Genomic DNA, 15650 nt, shown 5'->3' with positions numbered 1-15650 from the left:
GTTCAAATTATGGAGAAACAAATACTTGCCTTGTTATACTTGTTAAACACTTGACACAGTTTTCAGACTGCTGTAGCTTTTTTTTTTTTTTTAATCAGTGATGATATACTTTTGACTTACATTTAGCTTGTGCTAAACTAGAGGCTTTTGATCTTGCTACTTGAATTTTTGTCAAACAAAGTATTCTCCCCACCATACTTATATGATTGAGTTTTGAATATAAATTCAGGGCTTTAATTTTTATTCTTGGTGAACTTCATAATCATTTTAGTTTGTCTTTGCAGCCTGTTAAAATAAAATCACTTTGAATTCTGTCATTAGAGTATTAATACCCTTTTAATTTATCTTCTATCCATAAATTTGATGAATGTCATATTCTTGTCTTTTATGAAAACTTTGAGAAATTTAGGAACGAAAGAGCCCTATGAGCTGCTGCCTTCCTGTTGCAGAGTAATTTGCAGTGTAATTGACACTTGCTAAACATTCTTGAGTATTTAATCAGCTTCAAATAAGTCTAACTGTATTAATACTGAATTTCCACTTTAAAATCCTAACAATGGGTATATCACAAAATACTCAGCTTTTGGCTTGTCCAATGAGTCTGTTTAGTTTTTTCTTAAAATACAAGATAATACATTTTTCATTTTTCTAATAACTTTACTGATTTGGATATTTTGAGTATGTTGCCTGTCTCTTGCTCTTGGCTTCTAACTGGGTAGAGGCCAGGGGACACTGCTAAACATCTTCCAATGCATAAGACAGCCCCACAGCAAAGAATTAGTGAATTAGTTGGCCAGAATGTCAATAGTACCTAGAAACTTCACAGAACACTTCTGGCACATTTGATCAGTCACAGTACCTTCTCTATTCACTGCGCAAATCTTTTTTTTTTTTTGCATTTCAGTTGCATTTTTACTGTTTCTTGAAATAATAAAGCATAATATACCAAAAATGTTGCATATCTTCTATCTTCAGTATTAAAATGGCTGCACAACAACTCACCAATTTTGATGTTTTTTTTTTAATGCACACTGATGTGACAGCTGTCACAATACAGTCTAATTGAGTTGTTTCTAAGGAAGTTAAAGACAACTAAGCACTAGAGCCATCCTACAGAAAAGAGTAAATGAACCTTTTGGCCAGCGCAATATATGCTGTGCTGTAACTTAAGTTTCAGTAGGCCTTCTGCATTAGTTTTGTCATTCTAGCAGCCTCATAGTAAGTACACCCCACTACTCGCCAGCCCCCCACAAAGGAAGCGAGTAAGGTTTCTACTTGGTCTTTTGATTTATGTTTGTATAAATACAAACCTTGGGTTTTGACATTAACATTAGCTAGCTTTAATCGTTAACATTTTAATAGTTTCAAAATAGCAGTGCAAATATTAGTGAAAACAGTTTGCTTCCTTTCACCTCTAGGTTTTATCCCTCTTGTGATCTTTTACTTTGCACTGCTCTCTTTTGAAGTCATTGCTCTATGTGATTAAGCCTCCAGTTTAAACTGATTAGGTTCACTTGTTTTATTTGGCTTTTTTGATTTATAGCAAATATAATATTTGATTGTTCAGATGACCAAAATACATTTCTCATGTATATTTGGTCTTTGTCCTGTTGGCATAAGAAATGTCCAAACCTGTAAGAATTTTTATGAATTTATTTGAGCCAAACTGACAACAGTTGCTGGGAAGCAAAATCTTAAACAATTGAGAAAATGCTCCAGACAGTTCTGCAGCACCTCATGTGATACATCAGAATCTAAGGAGAAGACATAAGGGGGTCACATGAAATCCATTGGTGGTAGATTAGGGAGGCGGGAGAGAGCACAGTGGGGGAATCCCTGAGATCGGATAAAAAGTAAGACAGAGATACGTACGCCTTTTACACTGGTGGGAATAGGAGAGTTAACAATTAACATTTAAAGCATCTAGGGATGGTATGTGGGAGAACAAGATACACATCGAAAAGAGACTGGGACTGAAGCGGCTCTGCCCTGGCACGGTCTGGAACGTGTGCGCTCTTGACTTCATGCAGGAAGAATTTCACAACACAATCCGGGTGACTTTGAGAGCACGTTTCCTAGAGCTGGAGACAGTGAAGCAGGGAAGGGCTTAAGAGAGAAAAGGCAAGATCACAGCAGCAGGAGTGAGCCGAGGTGGAGCTCCCTTTTGACTCACTGAAAAGTCAGGCAAGTGAAGGGCCCTTGGAGACAGATTCAGGGGCTTAGCCCCGGATGAGCTGCTGCCGCCCGTTCCTTCCCTGGTTGCAAGTCTCCTCGGGGCCCTTAGAGCTTAGGCAAAGGAGAACAAAGATACACATCTGAGGAAGGAAGGCGGGAAAGGCACAGGTGAGCTCTAGGCACACTGTCGCCTTTGTCTTAAGGGTTTTTATCTCTTTCCCAAAGGCAAGAATTTTAGGGGAGTTCTTAGGGGAGAGTCTCAATAGAATATTCATCAGCTTTTCAGGCATGTCCTTTAATACGTTGATGCATCAAAATGAGTGTCTAGAGGGGTCAGAGTCATTCTCTGGTTCAAGAGTGTCACTGCAGAGAGAGCAGATCTGCCCCAGCAAGGTCTGGAATGTGTAAACCTAGGTGTCCTTGGTTAGGGAAGATAAGACCTTGTGACTTATTATCTGGCTGTGAATTGCTTGGCCATTTAATTGTCTCAGTTTCCCCATTCCACTTCCCAAGGAATTTTCATAGCAGCTTCTTACTATCCTGCCTCAGTTCTGTGGTCTCATGTTTTAGTGGGAAATTGAGCCCTGAGGGGTATGGAAAAAGGGGATTACTCTGACATTCCAAAGGCATTCTATTGTAGATGCAAAACAACAATGGACAGGCTCAGGTAAGGTAAAGATGGACTTCTGTCAAGGAAGATACCAGTCTAGGGCATGCCTACTTGTCATGACTACCTTTTAGTTAGTAAGTTTTCATTTCAGATCAAACTATGTGGTTACTTTAGGTCTCTTGAGTTTGTAAGGCTTGCCATGCAATTGAGTAATTTTAAAGATCTAATTGGCTTTTTGAATGCTTTGTGACTGGGCAGCATGCCACCAAGTAAGTAGGAAAGAGTGTTGAGGTGCTGTATAAAAAGTAGGGCTTTTACAGGCCAACGGGAAAGAGAGAGAGAAAGAAGGGATTAATTAATCTTCCTTTGGTGGATGGAAAGGGTTTATGTGGTGGATCACCTCAATGGTGCTGACCAGAAAATCCCAAACTCACTGGTTAAGATTACTTTCCTGGGAGAGACTGAATGTGCAATAAGGTTCCATATTAAGGCTCAGTTTGGGCCTGTGGTTTTAGCACAAGTGACTCCATTTTGGCTTGTTGTCTCTCTTTTTCACAGTTACTAGAGGTAGTCCTGAAAAGAATTACTTTAATGTGGCACTTTTTACTTCTGCCAATATAAGAACAAAATGATAAAATTAAAAAATACTATTTTGGTAATATTTGTTTGAGAGCAGAGATAAATGTGTCTTTACTATTTTCAGTGAGAAGTCTTACTAGATGTTGTTGTCATGAATAGGTTTTGAGTTTTAGCAGATAATTTCCTGCATCTTTTTGCAACAATCTAATATGTTTTTCTAATTAATTTTAATTATTACTGATAATACATTCTATATTGTTAATCTGTCCTTGCATTCCTGGGATAAATTCAGTTGGGTTATGATATTTTTCTAAAAATTAATACAATGATAGATTTGGATTGCTATTTTGTTTAGTGTGTTTTTATGCATCTTTGTTTAATAATGCACCTATAATTTTCTATTTTCATGTTGTCTGGTTTTTTTCACATTTTTTTTTTTCCTATCAATTGTCATTGTGGTATAACTAACAATGACAAAGAAGTCACAAATCTTACGTGTAGAGCTTGATGAGTTTTCACTTTTGCTTTTCCCATGTGACCACCATACAGATTTAAAGGTACAACTTTTCCTGAAATTCAGAACGTTCCCTTGCATGCCTCTCAAGTAGTTTCCCACCAGAGGCAACCATTGTTCCTACACATGACATCCTACGATATGTACTTTCTGTGCCTGCATTCTGTTGTGTATGTAAAAGAATGTCATTGTGGTTTTTATTGGTGTTTCTATGATGATGATTTATGTTGAGCACCATTTCATTTGTATATTGGCCATTGAAATGTCTTTTTCGGTGATATGTTCATTCAAGTCATGCATTTTTCTTCTGTTGGGTTGCCTGTCTTAAAAAATTGAATTTTGGAAGTTCTTTATAAATTATTTATGGGTACTAGTCCTTTACAGAGAAGGAAAACTCTGATTCCAAAAAACCTCCGCTGCCTTGCGGCATACCTCTTCAGGGGAAAGGCTAAGGGAGTAAACCCCGACAGAAAATCCGGAGCCGGAGTCCCTAAGGCGGTTTGACGTTGTAGTCAACACCGGCAACTCCTGCGGCGCACCTGAAGCCAAGCTGTATTGACTCCGTCTTTCCCTTGGATCCTTCAGCTGCGAAGAGAGGGGGGGTCTGCTGCATGGGCAACAGCAGACCCTCCATATCACCCTGCCCAGGCTCTGTAGCTTCAGCTTCACTGGAGAGGACACTCCAGCGTCATCGCAAGATGTCGATTCAACATGGGAGGAGACAGATACCGTGTCACTCCCGAGTCGGACTGCACAGCCATTCTCGGCGGTGCAGATAGACTCTTAAGAAGCTACACCATCGTCTCTCGAGACGGACGGCTGCCGACGACTAGTCCTTTATCATATATATATATATATATATATATATATATATATATATCACACATATTTCTTTCAGATTCTGACTTGCCTTTTCACATGCGTAGCTTTAGTGAAGTCCCAATTTCTTAAAAATTTATTTCATTATAATTAGTATTTTTTCTTTGATTATAATTATTATTTTAAAGAAATCTTTGCCCACTCCAAAGTTATGAAGGTATTGTATAGAAGAACATGTTTACTTTTGGGGGGGGCAGTCTATGAGCTAATTTAAAATTGAATTTTGTGTGATATGAGATAGGGAATCAACATTCACTTTTATTCTTTAGAAGTTTGATTGACTTAGTACATATATTAAAATGACTGTCTCTCCTTCTGACTTAATTGGAATGTTGCCTTTGTCATGAATCTGATGACCATATTATTGGCTGCTGCCTGAATTTTTGTATGGACTCCATTGGTCCATTTTTCTATTCTAGGGCAAATACCATACTGTCTTAGTTATAATTTTGTAGTAAATCTTGATACCTGGTAGAGCAAGTCTTCCAGCTCTGCTCTCCTTGACTTGGCATGTCCATGTTTTTTGCATTTCCATATAAATTTTTAGAATTAGCTTGCTAATTTACACAGATAAATCGCTAGATAATTCAGGGGAGAACTGGCACCCTGACAGTATTGTATCATTTGATCTATGCGAATGAGGTGTATATATGTGTGTAATGTGTTAATTTACATTTTCTTAAGTTTTGAAAAATGTTTGTAGTTTTTAGTGTAAAGGTCTTTTATATATTTTATTATATATGTTCCTAGGTATTTGATGTTTTCTTAATGTTATTATATTGCTATTGTTTTAAAATTTTATTTTCTGCTTGTTTGTGGCTAGGCACTCTAGAATGATGTTGAATAGATGTGGTAATTGCATACATCCTTGCTGATAGTGAGGGGGAACTTTAAATATTTTCCCATTCAGTATCATGTTTTCTTTAGTTTTTTTCTTGATACTTTTTAAATGCTACATTAAGGATGTTCTCTTCTATTTTTAGTTTACTGATGTTTGGTTTGGAATTTTTTAAAATGTGTTTACTTTCTAAGAGATGATCACATGATTATTTTCTCTCTCTCTCTCTCTCTCTGGCTCTGTCTCTCTCTTTCTCTCTCTCTGTCTCTCTCTCTCTCTTTCTTGTGATGAACTGTTATTTTGTTTTCAGGTGTTGCATTCCTAGGATAATCTACCTGGTCAGGGTGTTTTATCCTTTTCTGTATTGTTTTCTAAATTTTTATATTCTACTTAAAACTAATTTTACACCTGAATTGGACTATGGCCACCTTGCCACCATGTAGGTACCTTTATTTTCCCCTTTATGTTGTAGTTTTTCTAAGTATCATATCTATATTTATCAAACAGTGCTGTAATATTTTCTTTGAACTGGCACATGTGTTTTAAAGAAATTAAGAGGATATTCATGATTTGTTACATTTATCTGATTAATTACCCATTCCTGTTGCCCTTCCTTTAAACCTGAAGGTTCAAGTTCTACCCTGGTATCATTCTCCTTTACAGGGAAAACTTCCTCAAGCATTTCTTTTAGGGCCTGTCTTTTGGTGATAAATTCCTTTTCACCTGAGTATGTTCTTATTTTTACTTCAATTTTGAAAGATATTTTCACTTGATTTAGTTTTTTGGATTGAGTGTTCTTTCAGCATTTTATAAGTGTTGAGAAATCCAGTCATTTAAATTACTGAACTATATGAAGTATGTCTCACCCCCGCCTCCCCCTGCTCTGGTTGCTCTCAAAAGATCATTCTTTTATATTTGGTTTCAAGAGCTTGATTATTATGTTTTGGTTTTGTGGTTTTCTTTTTTTTATCTTGAATCTGTAGATATATTTCAATAAATTTGTAATGTTTTCAGGAATTATTTCTTTAAATAGTTTTGTTCTCCTATGCTAATATATTTCTTCTCTATAGGTATCTATGGGTCCATTCATATTTTTGAATCTTTAAAAAAAATTTTAGCTATCTTTTCAGATTGGATACTTTCTTTGGTCTAATGCCAGGTACTGTCATCTTCATTCTGCTATTGAGCCAAGCCAATATTTTTTTATTTCAGATACACTTTTCAGTTGTAAAATTTTCATGTTGTTACTGAACGCAAGGAGTTTGCTGCTTGGGGTGTTCTATTCAAGACGGAGATGTGGTTGTTGCAAGCAGGGTTTGTTTCTTTGCAGTAGGTAAAGGAGACAACCAGATTCAAACAGAGCTTTGTTTCCTCAAAGGAAGGTTAGCCATTGCTTATAGACACTATTTGGTTCATTTCGTGTTAATTTCTTCTTCTCCTTCTCCTCCTCCTTCTTCCTCTCCTTCTTCTTTCTTCTCCTCCTTCTCCTTTTCTTCTTTCTTCTTCTTTCTCCTTTCTTCTTCTTCTTCTTCCTTCTTCTTCCTTCTTTTTTCTTCTTCCTCCTTTCTTCTTCTTCGTCTTTTGTTGGCTACATTTTATCAGGTTGAGTTTTTGACAAGCTCATCCTGTTTACAGCTGCATCCGCAAAACACTACTACATTTTACCATTTAGCAACAATAGCATTCAGCAAGAACCCTCAGACCTTGAGACCCTTGTTCTATCTAACAATTTGGTATTTTTGTGAAGGTTACAATGTTCATAAAGGAATTTTTGTCTTTCCACTGGTTTCAGTATCTAATGCTTCATGTTTATAATATATGTTTTAAAGTCTTTGTTAAGTCCAACATCTTTTTCATCTCATAGTTGGTATTTGATTATCTTTTGGGGGGAAATTGTTCATATTTTCCTGGTTTTTGGTTTATCCAGTAATTTTTCATTGTGCTGTGGACATTTTGATTATTATGTTGTGGGACCGACTCCTAATGAACTCCTCTGGAGAATCTTGGCTTTTCTGTCTTTATCAAGCAAACCTGGTGGGGCTCACGTGTTGAAGGTTCTATCTGGACTTGTTTGGGTGGTGATTTCAACATCAGTTCAGTTTCGATTTTGTATACACTCTCTGCTTTTTTTGATTTCTCTGGCTGGAAGAAGGAGTTCTCCAGGAGTTTTAGTCTCTGTAACACATTTTTTCCTGACTGGGGCTGATATCAGGCCTAAATAGTGAGAGAAGAAAAAGAAAAAATAACAAGGATTTTCCCTCCAGTACTTACACAGCAGGGTCTTCTCTTATTGTTTCTCTATTCAGAAGAATGGGTTTGCACTGAGGGTCTTAGATGCCGATGCTACAGCTGAAATATTGCTCTCACATCCATTCTTAGGCCAGGTTGGAAGAGAAAAGGGAAAAAAAGAAATCTCTTGGTTATTTTTCCATAGTCAAGGGGCATTTTTGAAGTCCTGTGGCCAGAAATTGTATTTCCCTAAGTGTTTTGCTGGCCATGCTTGTTGCTTCTGTCATGACTCAGCTTCTCCTTGGGCAACTCCAAGAGGTGATGGGGTGGGTGGACACGGAATCGGGAGGCATCGGGAAGCACGCTGCCACTGTATCATGAGTCACTCTTCAAGGTTTGACTTTGCTTTCCAACCCACTTCCTCTCATTAAACCTTTTAGAATTCTCAGGTAGTTGCTTGTTATTATTTTCTTTCATTTTGTTTTCTGTGGAGTTTTTATTTTAAACAGTGGAAGAGACTAGAATCCTCACATTCTTCTTTTGAAATAAACTTTGCTGGATATAGAATTCTGTAATGACTGTTTTAAAAAGGAACTGAAAGAACTCAATCCAAGTGTTCTGCTTTTCTCATATGTAGCTCTGTGAATGTAATGTGTGTCTGTGCTCGTTTTTCCTGGCTGCTAGTAAGATTTTCTCTTTGCCAGGGGTTTGGCTGAGTATGGAGTTCACCGTATGTGATTTTGTTTCTCCCAAAGATCATAGCCTCTTAGGTCTTCTCTGTGTGGTTCTACTTTAGTGCTTAAAACAGTTGGTTTGTACATTTATACAGCTTTTCTGATTGTCTTCATCTTGTCCTTGCTGGTGTCCTGAAGTCTCTTCAGTGGTTTTGGTGTCTGTTAACTTACTATAAGTTAGAAAATAGTCTTCTGTTCTTTTCTCATTCCTCATTGTCTTCTCAGTTATAGCTATTTTAGACAAATGTAGAACCAGCTTAAGTGTCATAAAAATTTGTATTGATAAATTTTTCTGTTAATTTTTAGTTAAATCTCAACACACACACTTTCACATCCTGTAGTAATGGCTAGATTTATTCATGTTGTTTAGTACATTAGTATCTTTTTCAAACACAACATTCCATTGCATAAATATACCATAATTTATTCAGGCAGTCCCCTGCTTTTGTGTATTTGTGTTGTTTCCATTTTCTGGTGATTATACAAAAGCTCTTATAAATGTTTATGTACATGTATATTTGTGTACCTATTGAGTAGTTTTTGGATCTACATTTGGGAGTGTAGTTGCAGGATCATGGGGGTAGTTGTATGTTTAATTTAGTAGGAATTATCAAACAATTTTCCAAAGAGGTTATTACTTCTATCAGCAATAAGTGAGAGAGTTTTAGTGCTCCATGTTTTATTGCCAACTTGGGTATTATGATTTAAAAAATTTTGCCCTTTGGATAGTGTGCAGTATTATCCCATTATGATTTTATTCTGCATTCTTGATGAGCAATGGCATTGAGTATCTACAATTACTGGCCATTTAGTATCATTTTTATGAAGTACCTGTTTAGATTTTTTGGCATTTAAAAAATTGGGTTGTTAGTTTATATTTTATTATAAGAAGTGTTTTAATATATGACTTATTTGTTTTTAATTTGGATGTAATCAAATTCATTTTTTCTTATAAGTAGTACTTTTTTGTTTCCTGTTTAAGGCATTTTTATTTATGTTGATTTGTTCTTTTGTGTTTAATTTTAGAAGCATTAAATCTTCACATTGAATGACTTTCCACCTTGAATGGCTTTTTGTGTGTATTGTTGAGAGAAGACTCAAGGTTTATTCAAATTTTGCATACTTTAAAAAAGTGCACTGATCTTATTTATTGACACAGCACGATTCTTTTGAGTTGCATTGTTAGTTTTGTCACAAGTCAAGTTTTGTTGTCATATGTGGGCTTTGACCAGATTTTCTGTTACATTTATTTAATTTGTACATCTCAGTCTAATACCACACTGACTTAAATTACTGTGGCCTTATAGTAAGTCTTGAAATCAAGAGGTATAAGGACTAGACTTTCCATGTTTATAATTTTCATGACAAACTATTAAATATCTTGATATTTATGTATCAGACAAATATTTCTACCTTTGACTTAAAAAATGTTTTCTTTGAAAAATCTAAAAAAAGAGAATCTAAAACTGAGTATATATACAGAGTGATACAGATGTCCACTAAAAATGTGAAACTATATTTAATTATTTTACTTAATTTAATTAGAAAACAAAACTAAGGAGGTAATCCTATCAGATGACAAAGGTGAAGACTGATAATATTTGGTGTTTGTGAGGTTGTGAGAAAACAGGCATCCATGCAAATGGTTGGTGGCACTGAAAATTGGGACAGTGTTTCTGGAGGATAATTTAGCATGTGAATCGAAATAGTAATAGTAAAATGTTTTTACTCATAAAAATAGAGCTGTTAAAATGCGGGATTTTATTTTGTTAACTATATACTTTCACAGATACTGCTTATTAGCCAGGAAGATTAAAAGATGAGAGGTAAAAGTCTTGATTTGCTTTTCTAGGGTAGTTAGCAATACTGGGTTGCTTTGAGTGTTTTCCCTGAATGCTATTAATTTTTTTTTTTGAATGCTGTTAAATTTCAGTGTTGTCATGAGGGTTGAGGATGTCAGATATTAATTAAGAATGTACGTTATCACTCCATTAGCTCTCATTCAAGGAAGTTATCCTCTTGATGGATGGAAAAAATTGATAAAGAGAAAGAGACAAAACAATTTTCATTAAAATATGAGTAATAATATAATAAAATGCTTCAACTTGCTGTATAGAGGGTGAGTCCTATGGGAGATTAATAAAAGAAAGTATCAACATTTGGGTAAGTTATTGGGATAGGCTTAAGTGAAGTAGGTACACAACATGATTATTTGTATACATTGCAAAATAGTCACCACACTAAGTCTAGTTAACGTTCATACTGTGCATATGACAATTTTTTCTTTTTTGTGTGCGATAAAAACTTTTAAGATGTACTCTCTGAGCCACATTCAAATATGCAATACGGTATTATTAACTAGAGTCACCACAGGCCATTGCATCCCCGAGTTCTTTATTTTACAATGTAAAGTTGGTACATTTTGACCCCATTCAACCATTTGGCTCACTCCCTACCCCCCTGCTCTGTGAAACACCAGTCTCTTTGCTGTTTTTATGAGCTTGTTTTTTGTTTCTGTTTTGTTTTGAATTTTTAGATGCCACATATAAGTGAGAACATATGGAGTTTGTCTTCCTTTTTCTGACTTATTTTACTTAATGTAATGCCCTGAAGGTCCAGTCATGTTGTCACGAATGGGAAGATTTCATTCTTCTATGGCTGAATAGTATTCCATTGTATATATTGAACACATTTTTTGTGTCTTTCTCCTCTTAACTCAGTGTAACTGCTCAGCCCATGTTATTCTCCCCCGTTGCATCATGTGACATTGACTATGATAATTAAGGTTACAGTACAGATCTTGTATCATAGAAATGTACATCTGAAACCTATATATATGATCCTATTAACCAGTGGCATACCAATAAATTCAATTTAAAGAATCGTGGATAATATATCATAAATATGTTTTTAAAAATGGATTTTTGGATTTGCTGTTTACTTTGTTCAGAGTGTGGAGAACCTTGCAGTTGAATGTGCCACTAGAGTTAAAAAAAATCGCCACATGAAAACTGTGGCAGATAAAGGAATAAGTTTGGAAATGTCGCTTTCAAATTTTGGTATGAGAAATACATGTTGTGAGCTCCTAACTTTGTTCATAGTGCCATTTTACCTTTTATTAAGCATTGTAACCAAGGTTACTTTATTCTACCAACTCCCTGGGGAGATTTAAGTTTGTGCCAAGACCCAGAATAGCTGATTTTGAAATTTGAGTATAAGAGCATGAAAATTCTTATCACAGAAAATTTTTCCTTGTAACAGTGAAGTTATATATTTAATTTAGGTGAATTTTTTTCTTATTCTTAATTAAAACTCAGCAAGTTATAATTTTAAGAAGAGATTATTAAGTTAATATGTATTGCTCTTGGTAGAGTCAGCAGAACCATTAAAACTAACTATATAGTTGCTTTTTAAAACTTATTCATACTAAAGTAATAGTCATACATATTTTGTTTTTATTGTTTTGAAGGCAAGAGGAGCAGACGTTCCTGAGATTCCTGGAGACCTTGGTCTTAAGACGTGTGGTAGTACGGCCAGTATGAAGGTCAAACATGTGAAAAAGTAAGTATAGTTCTACAGTGGTTCTTAAATAAATTCCTATGAATGGAAATCAGTCCTTTAGTTCTCTTAAAACTTTTAGTTAATTTCTTAACTAAATAAGCTCTTGCTGTCCATACATTAAATTATACTGGTAAGCCTTAAAGTATGACTCAACAGTTAGTGGAATAGGTCTGAAGATTATCACTGGTCTATAAATATGCTGTAATTTTGACCCTGCAACTTCCTGTCATTGTCTGTTAGGTTGCATGTGTGCAACAGGAGCAACCCAAGTGTGCCCTTCTAGGTGTCTGTAATACATGTTCTCATTCAAATAGAAAAATCAAGTGTATGGTTTGAGTTGAGAGAGTCGCTGTGCCTCAGCTTTGCCTTCGAGGGGGCCTGAAATGGGTGCCAGTAGCTGACACTTAACGTCAAACATCTGAAAGTGCCTGCTTCAGTTTTAAACAGAAAAACCATCTTCTCACTTGGTGGAGGGTTAGGTAGCTATGTCTTCATTGCGAGTATAGAAAAGACAAGGATAAAAAGATGTTCATTCTGCATCCAGACCCACCAACCCAGGACTGATGGGCTGCGACAACATTCACAGGTAAAACCTGGCTTTGCCTTTTGTCGTGGGGTTGCTGCTTCCGGCGGCAGCTGGCTGCTCTCGGTCTCCATAACATCCGCCGAAAGCGTCGTTCTTCCACGAGCATTGACTTGGGTCATGATTAGGAGAGTATAGTGATGCTTTTTAGTTCTTGCGTTTTGTTTCGTTTTGTTTTTTGACCTGTGCACTAAATGTAATTTTCATTTGATTCAGTTTATTTCTGAAAAGGTTTGTGCGGGTATCTGTGTGCTCATGAGCATGTGCTTATTAAGTAGTTCTGCTTGCATGGGCGCTTACACCCATTTTATTTTCTTCTTAGGCTAGTAATTTTCACTCTTTCCGGGTCTCATATCTCACCTATTTGTTTCATGTGCTTCAGGTTACCCTTCACGAAAGGTCACTTTCCGAAGATGGCTGAGTGTGCACATTTCCATTATGAGAATGTTGAATTTGGCAGCATACAGGTATACTTGCAATTTTTCCTTCGTACTGAATTAAGATTATATTTATTGTACATCAACATGTACATCTACCTGTATCCATGCCCATGTATCTGACTGATGATAAAGTATTTTTTTTCTATTGATGTGTTATTGGTTGATGTGAAAACTTTTATTTTATGTTTACTAATAATGTTCAGTAACTCCTAATTCAGTTGGAGACAATAGTAGAATTAATGTAAATCCCAAAATTCTTGTTAGATTCCTAGACAGACTTTGCCACTGTCTTACAGCATAAACTATTCTAGCTGTTACCTGACTTGTGTTGGGTCATAGTAATGATAAGTCATAGTTGAGGTCAAGTGCAGTAGGGCTCAGGGGAAGAAGTGCTAATGGAGTTTATTGTGATGTGTATCATGCGTATGTATATACACGTGTGCATACATACATACACACATACACACTGGGGTGGGCAAAAGTAGATGAAAAATAACCTCTGTACCAAACTGTGCTTCAGTATAGCAGGTAGACTACAAGAATGTGTAAATAATGAAGGCTGGCAATTTGGGCACTTAAGAGATTATATTTAAGTGCACTGTTCCATTGTGACATTCTTCTGAGTTAATAAAGCTATTGTAATAATCAGAATCTGCATGTGTTTTTCCATATGAACAACTATAAACCTACTTTTGCCCACCCCTTTGTGCGATTGTGTATATGTATGTATACATATATACACATGCACAGTATATCCATATACGTGCACATTTGAAAGCCCAGGTTAAGAGGGAGAAATTTTCTGCATCCTTGCTGTGTTGCATTTACCTTCCCTACCCCAGAGGTTACTTACAGCATGACTTTTATGATATTCATTATCTTACATTTCTTATTGTTTACTATCTGTATGCATCCTTAATTAATATGGTGTTTAGATTTACCTGTTTTTGAACTTTATACCATTGGAATTATTTAGTCCATTCAGCAAATGTTTACAGAGCAAGGACTGTACTAGGTACCGGGCACAGTTGTATGTGCTTGAGCTACATTAGTGAGCAACAAAAATCAAAGACCCATGTGTAAAGCACATGGAGGATGGCCAAGAAGATAAGAGCTGTGGTAAAACAAACCAAAAGGAGTTGAGCAGGAGAAGGATCCTGGGCTACGGGTGGGGAACATCAAAGCAGGGTCCACTTCATTCGAGAAAGTACTCTTTCTTCTTTCATTTAACTTTGTGAAATGTATCCCTGTACATGTATGCAGTCATAGTTTTCTCAGTTCACTGCTGTGTGTTATTTCATATCATGCATATGTCATGAGTAATTTATCCTTTCTCTTTTTGTTTGAAATTTGGGTTGTCGCCAGTTTGGGACTGTTTTTAAACAGCCTCTGTGTGAATGTCGTTGTACATGAATCCTGGTGCACACATGCAGGAGTTTCTCACGGTTATACCCGCGAGTGGGATTGCAGGGTTGTAGCGTTCCCACATGCCAGCTTTACTCTGTAAAGCCAAACTGCTTTTTAAAGGGAACGACAAATGTATCCTCCTGCAAGCGGTAAATGAGCGTTGTTGTTTTACGTCCTTCCCGACCCTTAGTTGTTTGGTACTTGCTATCTCACCAGTCTGATGGAGGTGTACTTCTCTCTCGCTGTATCTTCATTTTCAGCCCCTTGTTTATAACGCAGGTGAGCATCTGTTCAAACGTTATTCAGCAGTTGAGATTCCTAATTCTTAAACTCCAGATCAAGTCTTTTGCTCATGTTGCTGTATAGGTTTGTTTGTATTTTTTCTTATTTATTCATGGTAACACTTCACATGTTTTGGATGTTAATCCTTACATGTTGCATCTAGTCCTTGATTAGGAATAATTAGATGTTCAGAAGTAGGAATGGGTCATGTAAATTACAGACTATTCACACAGGAAAATCTTATGCAGCACTCTTAATCATATAGAATATTGACAGAAGTGGAAACAATGTTCATGTTATATTGATAAGTTAAAAAGAGCTCCAGAAAAAGCAAGATGCTGTTTCTATAAAAAATTATATGTAAGTATAAAAATACTTGGAAGAACTTGTATGAAAAAGATAATTATACTTTTGGAAGGAATACCTTTGATGGTCAGAAAAATGACTTGTTTAGAGATTAGAAAAAAGCAGTATGATATTTTTTCATACATGGTTTTGTAAAACAGAATTTTTCTTCCTTATTCTGAAGGACAGATTATTCCACCCTTGAGGGCAGACCCAGCACTGAGTATCCTTGCGTATTTCTTTGTTTCTAATTTAACCACTACCTGGGGGAGTAATTCCCAGGCCTGTGTATATTTTTTCTGGTGAATCAGCAACACATATGCTTTATTGTGCACAGATGTGTTTAAATTCTGTATCAGCTCATTTCTAGCACACTTGAGCCAAACCATCTGACTTCCCTGTTGTAACATGTGGTATAAGATGGCATTGCCTTGTGGCAGAGAAATGACATTGGTGTGCCGTGGAGTTGGTGCG

The 15650-nt window shown here is 36.2% G+C and overlaps 1 protein-coding gene across 1 annotated transcript in view; it reads left to right on the top strand.

The window, feature by feature from the left end:
• The window catches only part of ARHGAP32 (Rho GTPase activating protein 32), a 174440-nt gene that overhangs the window by 29850 nt on the left and 128940 nt on the right, over nt 1–15650 (top strand). The window contains exons 3-4 of the mRNA XM_090257889.1: nt 12028–12119; nt 13085–13169. Coding sequence (XP_090114015.1) covers nt 12028–12119; nt 13085–13169 — 177 coding nt within the window. The remainder of the gene's footprint in view (nt 1–12027; nt 12120–13084; nt 13170–15650) is intronic.

This window comes from Furipterus horrens, unplaced genomic scaffold (genome assembly GCF_987537825.1).
Source record: "Furipterus horrens unplaced genomic scaffold, mFurHor1.1.pri manual_scaffold_11, whole genome shotgun sequence".
NCBI classification, from domain to species: domain Eukaryota; kingdom Metazoa; phylum Chordata; class Mammalia; order Chiroptera; family Furipteridae; genus Furipterus; species Furipterus horrens.
This window is presented reverse-complemented; position numbering and strand designations above follow the sequence as displayed.